The 12,569-nt window shown below is 43.0% G+C and overlaps 1 protein-coding gene across 1 annotated transcript in view; it reads left to right on the top strand.

Moving 5' to 3' along the window:
- The first annotated feature begins 1,254 nt into the window (after positions 1-1,254).
- Positions 1,255-12,569, top strand: part of CCNY (cyclin Y) — a 119,049-nt gene continuing 107,734 nt past the window's right edge. The window contains exon 1 of the mRNA XM_066200337.1: positions 1,255-1,686. Within this exon, the coding sequence (XP_066056434.1) occupies positions 1,533-1,686 (154 nt within the window). The 5' untranslated portion in view covers positions 1,255-1,532. The remainder of the gene's footprint in view (positions 1,687-12,569) is intronic.

Below are 12,569 nucleotides of genomic sequence, written 5' to 3' on the forward strand. Positions count from 1 at the left end.
GGATGATGTAACTCCAAATCTACTGCCCATCCATGTTTGGGGAGGGAAGTGTCACAAACTATTTACAGAAGACATCCCCAAAACAGTTTTATTTTGAAAAAAGCTGAGATTCTTTTTCTTTCTTCTTGATTCTTTGTACTCCACTAGAGTACATTTGCATCAATTAACATTCAAAAGATAGTTGAAAATTAAAAATTAGTTTTTCTTTGCAATGTGTGATCAGAAAAAAGAAGTAGGATTGAAAACATACAAATCTTTCATGCAATCATCTGACTTGAGCAGATCTTGTGAAAACATCAGATATTATGAGATGCCTGATAGAATAAGTAATGGCTCCCTGGACACGGGGCTCTAAGTCAAAGCATCTTTTATAAACACGGAAAAGTGCTTTTCTGTTACCAAATTATCGGTGTACCCATTCAACTACCATGACTCAGAACTCCAGCAGTCAAGAGATTTGCTTAGATTGCAAAGATTTAAAGAAAAAAAAATAACAACGACAAAAAATCCATTCACCATCCCAATCTTTAACATTACTTTGAATACAGCAAAGGTGGATTTGACTGGGAAAGCCCTAAAAACAGGGAAGGTGGTAAAAAGGGGCACTTTACACCCTCTCATTTCTCTGTGGCCTGCTATCTTTGGAACGGTCAGTCTACAGGGGAGCTTAACAAGTTCTCCAAGAATTCGCGCAGTCCCTACAAAGCTCTGGGACACCGGTGACTCTTTCCTGCTGGATGCGGGTCCCCACGGCGGGGGCAGGTGCGGGGCCGGGCTCGGGCTCCGGCCTGGATCGGGGCCGCCCGCGGGGTCCCGGGCACGGCGAGCTCCCGAGGAGCCCCCGGGCCGGCGCTGCGGCCTCAGCCCGGCCCCGCAGGGAGGGCAGCGCCTGCCGCGCCCGCTCCCTCCGGCAGCAGCGCGCTGAGCTCCTGGGCTGTGCGACAGTGTCCGTGCGCGGGACGCTCGAGTGAGCAGGGCGGGGGACCCAGGGGCCAGCGCGCCGGGAGCCCCGCGGCCGCGGCTCACGGGGGACCCATCGGCCGAGCCGCGCTCCGCCGCCGCTCCCGCAGCCCGCCCGGCGGGAGGCGTCACCGCCCGCTTGAACCGGAACCGGTTCGCGGGGGCCGCCCGGGGCGGCTGCTGCTGCCGCCGCCGCTGCCGTCGCTGCGGTGTCGCTGCCGCGGAGGCTGCGGCGCTGCCGCGTGGGTGCGTGCGCGGAGCGGGCCCGGCGGCTGCGCGGGGGCGGGGGAGGATGGGGCTGTGCCCCGGCGGGCCCCGCGCTGCCCGCCCGCCGAGGAGGGCGGCTTAGCTGCCGCAGCCCACGCCGGCGGGCCGCGCTGCGGGGCCGCCTCCGCGGATGAGCCGCCGGGGGGAACCGCCGGCGAGTGCAGCCGCAGGGCGCCGCAGCCGCCGCCTCCTCCCCCGCCGCTCCCTCTCGTCGCCGCTGCCGCCCATGGCTTCCCGCCGCCCCCTCTGACCGGCCGCCCCTCGCCTCCTCCCGAGCCGGGCCGGGCCGGGGCCGGGCAGAGAAGATGGGGAACACCACGTCCTGCTGCGTCTCCTCCAGCCCCAAGCTGCGCCGGAATGCCCACTCTCGGCTGGAGTCCTACCGCCCCGAGGCCGAGCTGAGCCGGGAGGACACGGGCTGCAACCTGCAGCACATCAGCGACCGGGAGAACATCGACGGTGAGCGCGGGCGGGCGCCCCGGGGAGCCCCCGCATCCCTTTCCCTCCCCTCCGCTCCCTGCGGCGGGCACGGCTCTGCCCCGGCGGCTCCCCCGCGGGCGGGGCCGGGCCGGCCGGTGCCGCTGCCCCGGCACCGTGTCCCTCCGGGCCGCCGCGGACCGTGCCGGTCCCCGTGCCCGCCCCCGCGGGAGTCACGGGGATGCCGCCGGTCCATTCCGCCCCCAGAGCTGCTCCTGTCCCCGGGGAGAGCTGTGCGGGACCCTTCTAGCGGGGGCTGGCAGCATCCTCGCGCCGCATCCTCTGGCGGGGTGCAGCTTTTCGTCCCCGGGTCTGCGCTGCCCAGACCCTTCGCCCTTCAGAATGTCGTGAGTGAACATTACGGGCAGTCCCGGCGGGCTGGGGCACCCGGGGCTCGGGGGAGCGTCCCTCGCCCTTGGCAGGGCTGGCTGTGCCCGCCGCACGTCACCTGCCGGGATGTCACCTGCCAGGCCTCTGCAGGGGTGCGCGTCTAAAGGACAAACCCTGCCAGCGAGAAAAGTGGGAGAAATGTTTCCCATGACAACCTTCTCTTCCACTGACTTTTTCTTCCGTTACTGTCATGATGAGGCGCAGTGCTCATCACGAATACTGGCTTGCCCTCTTTCTCTGCAGAGGTATTAGAAAAGCCATGCTCCTGCTGGTTTAGTCGTGACTGAATGTGGTGCTGTTCGTACTGGCCAGAATACAGCTTTATTTTAAAGATGTGGGTTGAGTTAATGTATACATGTAATTTAGTTTTTGATTAGCTGAAGTATTCAGTCCTAAAACTTTACTTGCTGAAAGGTCAGCTATCTCATGGGTTTGTTCACATGAACTGCTTTTGGTAGAAAGCCAGAAAGAATGACTTTGGTGCCCTTCAGTTTGCCTTCTACATTTTTTTTTCACAGTTTATTAGATTGTGGTATTAGTGCAGAATTCAGTGTCCAGTCACTTCTTGACACTGGTGAAGTTGTGAAGTGCGTGGAAGCATATAGATACCCTCACTGGTTTCTTTCAGTGAGGTGCATTCTCAAAATAGGAATGTTTTTCAGATGTCTTTGCTACATGCAGCTGAAAAATTGAGTGTAACAGGATCAGTAGATGGAAAAAAAATACATAATGGTCTGATCTGAGAAAGCCAGGGAGATGAAAGAACCAATTGTTGATCTGTGAATGATTAATTCTCCCAGCATCAGTGGTGTACAGTGTAGCAGGATGCAGCTCTCTCTGATGGTACGGATTTCTCCATCTATAACAACGCAAGCTGCAGTAAAGTTTTGGTCAGAGATGTGTGGGTTTTGTGCCTTGTTCTCAGTGTGGGGTGGTTGTTTTTTTTTTTTTTTTTAATTTATGGATGGGAAGAAAGGCATTGAAGGAAATAGTAAGTGCATGTGTACTTGTTAAAATGTGCATACAATGCACATAAGTTCTTGCATCTTAGTAGTTACTTGCAAAAAACCCTAGATCTTTATTGGTTGGTTGTTTCATTTGTTGGGTCAAGGTACATGTGTGTTCTGTCTCTTCTCCTTTAAATTGTGGCATGTGTCAAGTGTAGAGTTGTAACCTGTTGTTAGAACACAGAAAATACCTCAATCACTATTTATTTTTACATTTTGTTTGTTTTCATCTGAGGCCATTGTCTGTGCAGTGCCAGTTTCAAATGGGCAAGCTGTCTTCGAATTTGAAAATGAACACTTATGGGTTTCCTTTTAATGCTTTACTCTACTTTTGACACTTTTAATGGATAGAGTCTGAGAAGTAAGTTTTCCCTGGGGAGACTGATGGGTAATAGATGTCTGTACATTCAAAACAACTGGACAGACTTGGGTAAAACAACTTTCTGCAGTGTGCTTTGTTGCAGGTCTGTTACCCTGGAGTCATGCTTGCTGACAGTCTCTTGGTTAAAGATGATGACTGAGTATTAAATGGAATTGCATGAGTCTTTGTTTCTGAAATTTTACTTTGTATTAGACTGGCTATTAAGTTTTTGTTGTTGGATTGTTTGAAGTTGTATGGCATGCAGATGTCTATGGACGAGACGTTGGAGTGGGAAAAACCCTTCACAGTAGAGAGAATTCTGATGATATTTTTACCATTTTAGAATGAAAGAACAATACTCTGGTTATCTGTGTTGGGGAGAGAGAATGCTGGATGTTTATTCCTTAGTGTTCCTGCAAGTCATAAGGTTTCTCAAATTAGTGGTGTTGCCAAATGGGCTTTTTTAAAAAATTAAACAAATGATGACAAAGAATAATGCAATGGAGGGAAACTTTTTGGACACTTCAAATTTATTTCTCACTGTTCTTCAAGTGAGAAGCCTTCCATCCTGCTTGGATATATGTGTCAGTGATAGGTCTCAAAGTGCAAATTCGTGTCTCTAATGTGCATTTACTTTGTCACTGGTACTTTTAGGAGCTATAAAAATCATGTCATGCAGTGTCTTAGTTATTGTGTTTTGTGTGGAAGTTGTTTTCATGCTCATATTGAGGGAAATTCAGGAAACATCTTATTTTTTGAAGTGGGTAAAGCTGCCTGAATAAACCAAGAACTTTTAGAACCTTTAAATCAGCTGTGGGCTATTTTAAGCTTTTAAGAGATGCGTGGTTTTCACTGTTGCAGGCCCTGTTTCTGGCAGTATGTGAGGGAGAAAGAAAAAGAAGGAGGGATGTCAAATCTTAAAGTGTGATTTAACTGGAAATTTTAGCATTAGTGGAACTGTTTGATGTCTGCCTGTCTTATGTACTTCATAAGGAAATACTCATCAAATCTGCCTTCAAAATCATGCTTTTGAATTCTCTAATTCAGGTTCCATACCCAACCCACTAGTAGTTTTTCAAAGAAGAGGTGGAGGAATTATTTTCCAGTAGGAATTGGTTTTATGACAAAATACCTCTACATCACTGGCACTTTGCCAGAAAAATTTCAAATTCTTTAATATTTTACAACTGTTTATAAATTGGGATCTGAAAGAGAAAAGGGAATTTTGAAAGAGTTTTGATGAGGAGGAATTTGTCAAGAGACTTATTCTGGAGAATAGTAAGGTTGAATTTACCCCTCTTCCTCTTTTTTCTTCCCCTCCAATTTCTAAGAAGGTAGTGAACTTCTACAAAAATCCGCACACGCGAAGTTGCCTCTCGGGATATCATGCAGTCACCAGAATGCTTTGTTTTGGTTTGTTTCTGAATGCTTTTTTTGTTTATTGTATTGTTAGTTTGTACAGGCCCATGATAAAGAAGAGCACCTAACAGATTTTTGATGTTTTTCTCTTTTGAAGAAGAGAAAGAGGGTGACTGTAAAATACAGAGGTTACCCTCTGTTTGTGATGATTTATTGCTTAAGGGTGAGCTTCCACATTTTTCAGTGGAAAATTTAGAAGTTTAAGAAACATTTAGAAGTTTAAGAAAACTGTGGCAGTGGATTCAAAACTTGTAGATTCCTACACCTATCTGTTTGCCATAAAGACCTTTTTTTACAGCAGGGAATGGCAGCCAAAAATAAAAATGGTTGAGACCTTTATGTGCCAGATTCTGTATCTCCTTGGATGCCACCTTTTGCCTGTGCAAGCACCCTGGTGTATGCATTGTGTAAGTCCTCACTGGCTGGGCTGACCATAGCCCAGACTCCATTTGCTCTTTACATCAGAGCCAGTGGTGGCTTAACTTATCAAAAGGCAGCAAGTGCTCTGGTGTGGGTCCTCTGTTTGAAGCCTGATTTCTACTGTCAGCTTTTCAAGTATGGAGCTGTAGTGAGGGGCTGAAAGGGGCTGTCTTACCACAAATCTGATGGTGTGAAGCAAAGCTGATACCATACAGTGAAATTGGCCAAAAGGCTGTTCTTGGAACAGAGACTAGATGGAGAGTTCCTAGGCTATTTCAACAAAAGACAGCTCTTAATGATCAACTTCTCCCGTTTTTTCCTGTTCACCCCACAAAAATCAGATTTATTTTTTTCCTCTCTTTGTAAACTTCTGCCAATGTCATTAGGTCATGCCTTGCTAGCTCAGATAATGTCCTGCACAACTGTGCATCGCTGATAAACCTTTTCAGCCCATTTTGTGATGGGTCAATCATGTTAATTGTTTTGCTGCATAATGCACAGGCTCCTAAGAATGGACTGCTTTTTAAAGAGCCATGTATTTGTTCATTTACATTTTGGTTTTTTTTTCCTCTCCATCTTGGAACTGGCATAAGAGGGTCTCTGACATGGGATTAGTTAGTATTTGTGTATTTCTTGTCTGCTGGGTTTTATAAGAATTACAAGATTTTAGCAAAATAGAAGGAAGTTTTAAAATGTCTGCATCATGTACCTAATGGAATTTTGATGAAAGGGAATATTGGTGTTTTCAAGAGCTAGGGCATGATGTGAAGCACATTCTGAAGGAACTGACCTACTTCACAGAAGTCAAGACATAAACATTTCAGAAGCAAGTTAAACATCTAGTGTGCTGTGCACAGACATTCCTGCTGAAACATGGACTGTAAAATGATAGCCCTTCTTTAAAAACAGTCTATTTGGTTTACAGAAAATTCTCTTTCAAAAAATGTTCTTGTTCCCTTAGGCAGAACTCCAGCACAGAGGTGATCTATGTGTTTTTCAGTACTACTGCTTAGGTATTTGGTATTTGGCATTATCTACCTAAGCATTTGTCAGAGGTCATGTATCAAGGTACCCCTGTATTCTGATGCATCAAAATATTAAAAATGCAGCCTGCTGTGGTCTACATTGGTGAACCTAGGCCTTTACTGCACCTTGCTAATGATGCCTCTTGCACAGCTTTCTTTTTTCTTCTGTTATCAGCCTCACCTGGATATTCTGTCTGTGCCCTGCTTCTCCTAAGAGACACCACTGTGTTGTACAGAACCTTCCTAAAATCTCATTTTTACATTGTTCACATCAAACCAATTAATTTACACCCTGTATGAAGTCAGTAGTTTCATATTTAGCTGCAGAAGCTTTCAGAGGTGCACGTTCTTAGACTAGTCATATCTGGACTTACCTCTAGGAAATTTTATGAGTGCACTGCCATCTGATTAATGTTTTCTTTGAAAGTGAGTTACGCAATCTTGGATGGGTAAATTGGTACTTGAAACAGAAGGATGAAACTTAAAATTTTAGGTCTCAGAAAATGGAAGGACTACTGTATTTTGAGTTGTTTTGGATATTTTTGGATTTATATTTGGATTTTTTTCCGTTGGGTTTTGTAATAAGAATAATGTACATAAAAGGAATAAAAACCTCTTCACTGAGTGGCCATAGCTGGTTTACCTAATATTATGGGCTTACTGAAGGTGTTCAGGCTTCCAGGGTGTGTTTACTGCATCTTCAGGCCTTGCTCAGGTCGGATGATACAAAAACCAGTCCTGGTGGGACGCTATACAGCTGCTTACTGACATCGTGAATGCCTTTTTCTAGCTGCTCTCTGCTACGTGTCCTGAGGCTGGAAGGGAAATAAGTGAGCAGTGCCTGGCACTACCTGGTGGCTGTCCTTGTCCTTGTCCTGCCAGCTGCACGGCAGACATAGTCTAAATACCTTCCTTGTTTAACATCTTTGCAAGAATATGAAATACACTTTGCAAACTGAAAGCATCCATATAGCCTTTCTCTGAGCTTTCCATGTAGAAGTGAATCAACATTACTTTTGCTTCTTTTCCTTTCCTTTGAACTTGGATAAATAGAACTTTTAAAATTTATTAATTTTCTATGTGCATTCTGACATATGGAGTCATCTTTTTGACTTCATCCTGCAGAATATTTAATATATGTGCCTTACCTCTCTGAAATGTATGTGAAGAGCTAAGAAGCATTAATAAATCTTCTATGTCTAGAACTGTGGATAGACTAGATGGACTATTCCAAGCAGTTTGCGCAGGATGTGCCTTCACTGGAGTAGTTATTCCTTCCTCCATATCTTCTGTGAGAAGAACGGACAGTTTGTAAGGAGCTTTATCTCCTTACAAACCAACTTTAAAAGCAAATATTCCAGAATTGCTGAAATGGACTGTTGAGATGTTCGTTTCCTGAGCTGAAGCCTTTTGCAGAAGTTGACCAAAGTTCAGAGATGGTTTTACTGAGCTCAACTTAATCTAGCTTTTGGTGCTGATTTTGTAGGCCCCATATGCCACTGTAACCCATCCTCTCAGGTAGTACAGTAGGAGCATCACCAGCTCTTCTGCTGCTTCTGGGAGGGCTGGTTTTGAATTTGGAGCACTCAGTATCCTGAACTGGGTGGAGAAAGAACTTAGTCTTCAGGCCAAAGCTCCTGCTTCTAATGCTTAACTAGTACAGAAGCTGGCTAAAGAGCCATGGTTGGCATTAATGGAAGATTACTGATGAAAACTGGTTGGAGAATTTGCACAAAATCCTGGTTTTCCCTGCATTTAATTTGTTTACTTCCTTTCTCATCATGCCTATAACATTTTGGGCCTGCAAGTTGGAAAGGATTTTTTAGATCATTCAGGTAAGACAGGATTCTCAGATCATCAAGTTTCACATTTTCCATGAACTGGTGTTAGAATCATAGAGTATTCTGAGTTGGAAGGGACCCACAAGGATCACTGAAGTCCAGCTCCTATTTATTTACTTCTCTCTTTATTCCTTTGTTGTTTCTTTTAAGTCAGGCTAATGTTGTACTCATGTTGCTGAAATACCTTTGCTCCGCCATCAATAGGTGCAGTTTGCACTGCAAAACTTGTGCCCTCCTCCTGTAGCTTATGGTGGTTCTGACAAAATGTATCAATAAAATCAGTGTTTTTGGTGCCCTGAGTGGCACTTTATTACTGTTCTTGTTGGTGTGAAAATGTTGCAGAAAACTGCAATAGCTGAATGCTCAGACAAGGTTATGGAATAGAGCTAATCCCAAGATTAAAATCGAGTTTTCTTCCACCTTGTGTAACATTTCCCATGCTCTTTTGTACCGTGATTCTTGGAGGGAGAGTCTGCACTGTGAAATCCTTCTCTCTGCAGTAAGAAGAGTCAGCCTTCAACTACTGACTTGTTATTTTCTTTTAAATAAAACTCCACCCAGCCTTACCTAAGAAAGTTGTATCTCAGACTTTTTGCTAGCTTATTCTTTTTGTCTGCAAAATGGTTCTTCCAAAACTGTGGCTGAGATCCAGAAGGCATCAGATGGGAAGTGAAAGTATTTACTTTCAACAGTATTGAAACCAATATGAGAGCGTGTTGAAGTTTTAAAAGATTCTTTTCTTTGCTGTGTTGGTATTTCATGAAGAGTGGGAATTGATGAGTTATTCCTGCATCTGAAAGTTGGATTGTAAGGAGAGAAAACGTACAGAAGATACAAAGTACTCTAGGGCTTTGTAAAGTCAGGCTACACAAAGTGATATGATAAAGGTGCAGTGTTACTAAATGAAGATGCAAGTTTTGGTGGTACAGGGATTCTTTTCTAGATTCAGAATTGGATCCAGAATTTAGAATTATTGGCGTGCTTAAAATTTTGTCTGTTTTGCATTTTATCTCTGCACATCAGTATTCTTTTTGTTACCATGTTGTTACTTGTTTTATGACATCTTAAGGGATGTTTCCAACTGAAAAAGAAACTTATTACCATCTTTGTCCCTGGAAAAAATACACTCATTTCAGGTATTGAAAATAGTACTGCATGGGAAAGAAACCGTGCTTGGTCAGCAAAGATGTTTTGCATTGCTATCCTACACTTTTTCATTTCTCTGCAAGCTCTCTATGGAGGGAGTTATTTAGGAATTGTCGGTAGATGAGGCTGTGTATGTGAAATGATTTGCCATAGTTATGCTTTTGTGCTATTTATCAATAGTTCCATTTTACTTTTTTGCTTTACTTTTTAGTTAGGTGTACTGTGGTTTCTTTATCCTCCTTCCTGACCTTCCTATGGAAGGAGATTGCATTAGATTAGAAGATCCAAAGTTTGGGAATTGTAGCTGATCCTGAACACAGCAGACCACGTTTCCCTGCTTTGACTAAAAGAAGCTTCAGGCTGTGGTCAGTGAGCTTTCAAGCAGTAATTACATCTCTGAAGTACTTGGTGAGCTGTGTTGTGCTGTAAAGTGGTGCAAGTGATCTAAAGACCTTGAAGAAGGTCCTTTCAACATTTGAAATTAAGTAGATCTCTTCATTCCTAGGCTCATACTAGGAATTTTAGATCTCAACTGTTTTTCTAGCTTGAGAAAAGTTGTCTCTATGTTACATATGCAGTTTTCATTGAGCAAACTGTACTCTCTACTAATTTGATGTGGGTCTCCCCTCATTTCCTTCTCTTCAAAGAATGCTGTTAGAATAACCAGTGTGAAGTACAGGTTGGAAAAAGAGGTTACAATTGAGAACACGCAGATAATCCTAAAAGAAATTCTGATTTCCAGACGGTTGGTTTGCTTATTATAGAACTGCAGTCTCCTCTGTGTTTGGGAGGTAGAAGCACAGCTATTAGGAATTGGGATCTTTAAAATCGCTTTTTATTCCTGTTTGTTTTGTTTTCTCTTCATTTTGGAGAACTTTGAAGGACTCATTTTGTTTTTATGAATTAAGTTTATGAAATATATAACTCAAATCAACAGAGTTAAAGTTCATAATAGTAAGTCCAGTGGCAGAATATTTTGCCTAACAATTCATAGCATTGTTCTGCTTTCTTTGTAATTAGGGAAAAAACAGTTTCAGATTTTATTAGAAAGAATTTTATTTCTAGTTGCTGGCAAAGTTTCAACTGCTGCTGTAGGCAGAATCTCAAATCTACTTGATCTCCAAACTCAGTAAAATCTGTTGAGGGTGATCTTTAATGTGAAATTCTCTGCCCTATTCACTATCACTTTTAAAATAAGGATTGTAATTAATCACTTACACAGTTGTTCACACATGTGATTTGAAAACCTAGTGTTTCAATTTTTAAATAGTAATCAGTGATTGATTTATTCGCATTTGGAGCGAACAGTTCCTGAAAAGGGATTCTGAAATTAAGATACATTAGCTTCTTTCTGGTTAGTATTATGATGTTTCTAGTTAAAATCATATGAAGCAGATTTCAAAGTTCAGATGGTAAAATAAGCATCGAAGTATAAACCAGTTTCACAAGTGAACAACAAGATCTTTTGCACGTGCCCCTGTTCTGAGCTGTGTGAGTCCCACCTGATGCTCCCTGTGAGTGCACAGCTCTCAGTGGCCTTTCCTTCTTGGAGGTGTTGCTGTGACTATTCCTAGTTGGCAGAAATCCATTTGCATTTATTCAGTCAGTCAGTGAAGATTGAAAGCGTGTGAAGAGTTTGGAAATGCAATTGTGTTTTAAGCTTTCAAATCACACTTCGTGCAGCTAAATGTCCTCCTTTCTTCTAGGATAATTCACTTGGGATAAGTGTCTAGAATGCTGCATTCACAATATACAGTTACTCTCTCTCTGTCAGACACAGAAATTGGAATTATAATTTTATGGAGGGTTTTCTGTACTTTTTTTGTGGGATTAGGTACAGGAAGGATTCCTGTAACTGAGATGGTCCTAGAGATCAAGTCTGTGATAAAAAGAATAAGTAGGGGAGATTTAACTGGTTGTTTCGTGGAGAAAAAGAAACCAATACTGCCTCTGAAAGCTAAAGGAAACAAAAAAATAATTTAAAATTCCATATATAAACAGTGATGCAAATTCTAAATCTAGAAATTAGTTTCCCCGGGGCAAAAATGGGTATTTAAGTGAAGGGGTCAGTGCCAAGTTAAATTGGGCTGGAAATGAATATTTTGTGAAAAGCAAGCTCTCGACATTAAATCACATTTCTTTTAAAAATATTATGGTAAAGAATTATTTTTGTAACGAGTATTTGAGTCACAGTTCATGCAATCCAAACAATGAGGTTTTATATTACTACGTGAGAACCTGAACTTATAACGTACAACTGCTCTCATATTTTCACATATCTGGTTGTGTGTTGCTTTTGTTTTTCTCCTTACTGCCTGTTTTAATTTTTGAATATAAATTTACAGTTCAACAGCAGTGGAATTGTGGATGATTGTGGGTAGAAAAGGAGAAGAGACCCAGCTCAGCTCAGGGCCTGCTCTGGTGCTGGGCTGCTGCATAACTGATGCAATCCCAGCGTGGCATTTGTCCTTGGGATATCTGTGACTTCAGGAAGCTCCACAAGTGAAGGCTAGGCCTCTGGGCTTTGGTAGTAGGTAGCAGATTCTGCCCCCAGTTATATATTTTTTTTGTGTGTGTGTGTGTGGTTTTGAATGAAAACTTTGTTCTTAAGGTCATACGTTTAACAAAAGTATTGGAATATAATATTTTTATCGTAAGAAGTCAGTTGATTGTTTTTTGGCGTGTTGCTAGTACAATGGTAAAAGCAGGTTTGAGCTGAAAGATAAATATATTCCTTTTTGGTCATTCTTCCAATGATTTTTGATGATTTTCCATCCTTGTTGCTTTTCCCAAGGCTGTCTGATTTTTATCTCCTTTTCCCCTTTGTTTTGTATCACTCTGTCATAATCTGCCTTACTTGCCTCCTGCCTGTGCTCAGCCCAACCTTCTTTTACCCACAACACACAGACATCCTGTCCCTGGTCTCATCTCCTCTTACTTGACCCCTTCTGTTTCACACTTCTTTCTGAGTGATGAGAAGTGCACAACAATTACAGTTTGTTCTAGAGCAGGGTCAGGGAAGATTCCAGGGTGGCATCATAACTGTCAACATTGATTTCAAAGCCCTGTATTATCTTACGTCATGTTTTCATTTCAACGTTTGCTGCACATTCCTACTTTCCTCCTTCTCCTACATGTTTTACAGACAAGCAAATAGTCCTTGTTCTCTTGGATCTGTGTGATGGTTATGCACAAATTGGTAAGATTTCTGTATTTCTGCACTGTGTCCGTGGATTTCCTAGTGCATTTTAGTCTC

This window comes from Chamaea fasciata, unplaced genomic scaffold (genome assembly GCF_029207755.1).
Source record: "Chamaea fasciata isolate MVZ Bird 193981 ecotype frontalis unplaced genomic scaffold, bChaFas1.0.hap1 SCAF_1, whole genome shotgun sequence".
NCBI classification, from domain to species: domain Eukaryota; kingdom Metazoa; phylum Chordata; class Aves; order Passeriformes; family Sylviidae; genus Chamaea; species Chamaea fasciata.